Below are 3,681 nucleotides of genomic sequence, written 5' to 3' on the forward strand. Positions count from 1 at the left end.
TTGCACATGGCAAGGGATCTTCGTTCTGTCCAACATAATCAGCATCGCCGGTCTCAGAAAACGCACCCAACGCACCAAGTCCACCTCCCCAATCCTCCATGTAGCTCAACCTATCATGTCCTACAAAAGGAGATACAAAAGCACGGTCCTCCATCTTGCTCCCAGCATGGGGCGGAGGTGTCACAGTAATGGCAAAATAGGACTCATCTGTAGAACTATCAACTACCACATGGTAAGGTACAACTTGCATAGGTGCTCTACGGACACTAGATTGGGTGTAGGTCAGCTTCTCACCCCCACTTTAAATGTTAGAGTCCTTGCTCCTACGTTAATAATTGCACCAGCAGTGTGCAAGAATGGTCTCCCTAAGATAATAAAGGTATGGGTATCCTCAGGAATGTCCAAAATAACAAAATCAACGGGTATAAAGAACTTCCCTACCCGCACAAGAACATATTCTTGGACCCCTAATGGACGCGACAAGGAATGGTCTGACATTTGGACAGTCTTATTTGTGCATCTAAACTCAGTCAAACCTATCTTTTGAGCTAAAGACAAAGGTAAGACACTGATGCTGGCACCTAAATCACACAAAGCATTATCAATAGTATAGGTGCCTATAAAACAGGGGATATAAAAACTACCTGGGTCAGCCAATTTGGGTGTAGACTTATTTTGTAGGAGCACACTACACTCCGCCGCAAAAGCAATAGTCTCTACCTCATCAAAACTCCTCTTACGAGATAGAATTTCTTTCATGAATTTAGCATATGAGGGAATTTGAGTAATAAGTTCAGTGAAAGGTACCGTTACCTGCAGATCCTTCATGGCTTTCAAAAACTTCCCGAATTGCTGCTCAATCTTCGTATTCAGCTGTCAGGCCGGAAAGGGAAGCTTAATCGCAATAGGTGGCTCAACAGCTTTACTCTTCCCTCCATCCGTAATGGACGCCTTATTAGTAATAGAAGGCGTTTTACAAGCAATAGACGACGAATTAGAAACTCTGTCTGGCAAATTAGTCGATCGACCAGATGGATCAGTCGATCGACTAAAAGGACCAGTCGATCGACCAATTTGGTCAGTTGATCGACTTTTTTCAGCTTTGTTAATGTCCTGTTATGCGGTTTTAGTCGATCGACCACTTATTTCAGTCGATCAACTTTTTTCAGACGTTACAGCAACTTCGTCATCACATTCATCGTGCGCATCAACATCCAGATCTTCAATAATAACCTCGTTGTTCACCCCGGGCATCTCTGGTCCATCATATGTAAGACCACTTCGCAGATGTATCGCATTAACAGTCTCATGAGGCTTGTCAGGCTTAGGCGGCAACATACCTAGCTGCCTACTTGTATTTTGGCTCGGTAACTGGCTAATTTGATTATCCAAGGCTTTATTGTGAGCCAACAACTGAGCAAGTAGAGCCTCCTGCTTTTGTGAAGCAGCTATATGCTGTTGTAACATAGCTTTAATGTCTGACATATCACTGTTCGAAGCCCTAGGAGGAGGCTGCATCTGTTGAAACTGCTATTGAGGCGGCGTATTAAAATTCCCTTGTGGTTTATTACCACAATTTAGAGGGATAATGTAAGGATTGGTCGGCAGAGGGGTAGGTTGGAACACACCCTGATTCCTCTCAGCAAAGAAATTAGAATACGAAGTACCTTGCTTGAAAGATTGATAGGCATGAACTTGCTCTAAAGTACTCATACATCCAGCTGCAACATGACCCTGTGTACCACACCACTCACAAGGGACCTTCTATTGAACCAAAGCATTAACTGTCTGCTGATTTCCCAAGGACTGGGTTGTCTTTAGTTCGGCAATCTCGGTAGTTAGAGCCTCTAACTGAGTTGCAATTTCACTATCCAAGCCGCCACTTCTTTTGCTACCTCTTGGATTACCATACTCAGCTGTGTAAGTAGCTATCTGATCAATTATTTTCCAGGCGGAATCTCCCGTTGGCAGCTGAATCAAGTAATGTTCTATGATCGTCAGAGGAACCAGATCTGGAAGCCATGATGTGGAACAGAGCGAACTAGTCGTTTGAAACGAACCCACGCCTCATTAAAGTCCTCATCAGGACCTTGTTTGAAACTCGTAATTTGGCTTCAGAGAGCATTAGTCTTCTAGGGTGGGAAGTATCTCTTGTAGAAAACAAGAGCTAATGAATTCCAGTCCGTAACACCATGAGCTTCCATATCCAAGTCACGCAGCCACTCCGCTGCATCATTTCGCAGGGAAAAAGGAAAAAGTGTCTGTTTAACATGCTCCTGAGTCACCCCCACAGTTAAAGGAACGGAGCAGCAGTAATTTACAAACTACTCCATATGTTTAGCTGGGTCCTCACCAGCTCCCCCTCCAAATAAATTTCGCTCCACCAGATTAATGTAAGATGGGCGAATTTCAAAAGTACCCGTATCCGAGGTGGGGAGCTTGAATCCCTTGGGAAGAGAGGTAAGGGTAGGCTCAGAGTGACTTGCTAAAGTCGACATGATTGTAGTAAGAGCATAAGTAGATGTGTCTTCCTCTAAAGAGTGATTTTCTGCAATAAATGTTGCGTAAGCTAAATCAAGCGTACTCAAGTCTTCTGCTTGATATATCTCCTTCCAAAAGTTTTGTCTAGCACGGAGAGTCCTTTCTGGTTTTGGATCAAACGGTATGAGTTCAGAGCTGAAAGACCTGGGGATAAACAAAACTAGCATTGAAAGGTGAGAAACGGTCTCAAGGAACACAGGTTCCTTGAGACAAGAGACAAACTGAAATAAAACAAATAAAAAAGATGCGTCGCCTCCCCGGCAACGACGCCAAAATTAGACAGGCTAGATCGCATACCTATCAAAGATAAACCAACCGGCCTAAACTAACGCAGAAGAGGAAGTCGGGATCATATCCACAGGGAGGCTATTTGCAATCTAATTTGTCAATTAAGTTTGTCTGAGTCACAAAGTTGGGGGTTTTGAATTGGGTTTGTCTAATAACTAAGGTAGCAAACAAAAGAAAGTAATTTATAAACGAATTCAAATAAGAGAGAAACATCTAAGATGATCGGTTCACCGCGGTCTATAACGATCTAAGGTAAAGTCAACGGTCAGCAATAAATTGTCTGAAGGGTATTGAACAGGTCCTCTCGGTCCACTGTTTGCCCTAGAATTCTAATGTAGCTCTCGCCCTAATTAGAGTATCCTATTGTTCATAGCAAGTCTTCGCCTTTTCCAATCTATTGATCCAGGTCAAGGTTTAACAAGATGGTCAATTAATTACGTGCACTTAATTAATCAAACCGCTATCAGATGCCACGATTAACAATTCAGACGGAGTAAACAGCTAACCGTAAAACCCTAACATATTATGTCATTGAACCGCGGATCTCCTAAATCCTAGCACAAGAAGTTTAGCTACGCATAAGTAAATGAAAGACAACAATTGAAGTTGAAGAGAAAACTAAGAATTGCATAATGGAATTAAATAGATAAACTAGCATAAAGTGGAGCGAAAAAGAATAATAAAAGAACAACAATAAAATAAGGAATGAAGAACAATTGAAATTACCGAAATTAAAAGGAAAGAATTACAGGTTCAGATCCGAAATTCCAAAAGCTAAAGTAACGTAATACTGTGTTTTTCCAAAGTAAAAGATGCCCTAAAAAAGTTCTCAGCTTTGCTTTATATAGGAAT

At 42.0% G+C, this 3,681-nt stretch overlaps 1 protein-coding gene across 1 annotated transcript; it reads right to left on the reverse strand.

Moving 5' to 3' along the window:
- Positions 1-282: 282 nt before the first annotated feature.
- Positions 283-1,518, reverse strand: LOC141629348 (uncharacterized). The gene is made up of 3 exons (XM_074442366.1): positions 1,177-1,518; positions 645-873; positions 283-581 (listed from the first exon to the last, which is right to left on the reverse strand). The coding sequence occupies exons 1-3, from the start codon at positions 1,516-1,518 to the stop codon at positions 283-285; spliced, it is 870 nt and encodes a 289-aa protein (XP_074298467.1).
- Positions 1,519-3,681: the final 2,163 nt, after the last annotated feature.

The sequence above is a fragment of the Silene latifolia genome, chromosome Y, assembly GCF_048544455.1.
Source record: "Silene latifolia isolate original U9 population chromosome Y, ASM4854445v1, whole genome shotgun sequence".
NCBI classification, from domain to species: Eukaryota; Viridiplantae; Streptophyta; class Magnoliopsida; order Caryophyllales; family Caryophyllaceae; genus Silene; species Silene latifolia.

What these genes read in the sequence shown, in the direction of transcription:
- LOC141629348 (XM_074442366.1), bottom strand. Translation starts at nt 1,518, where the DNA reads ATGCAGCCTCCTCCTAGGGCTTCGAACAGTGATATGTCAGACATTAAA. An exon ending in AATGTGATGACGAAGTTGCT is followed by an intron (nt 874 to 1,176) that starts GTAACGTCTGAA and finishes CCGGCCTGACAG; the next exon opens with CTGAATACGAAGATTGAGCA. An exon ending in ACCCAAATTGGCTGACCCAG is followed by an intron (nt 582 to 644) that starts GTAGTTTTTATA and finishes TGTGTGATTTAG; the next exon opens with GTGCCAGCATCAGTGTCTTA.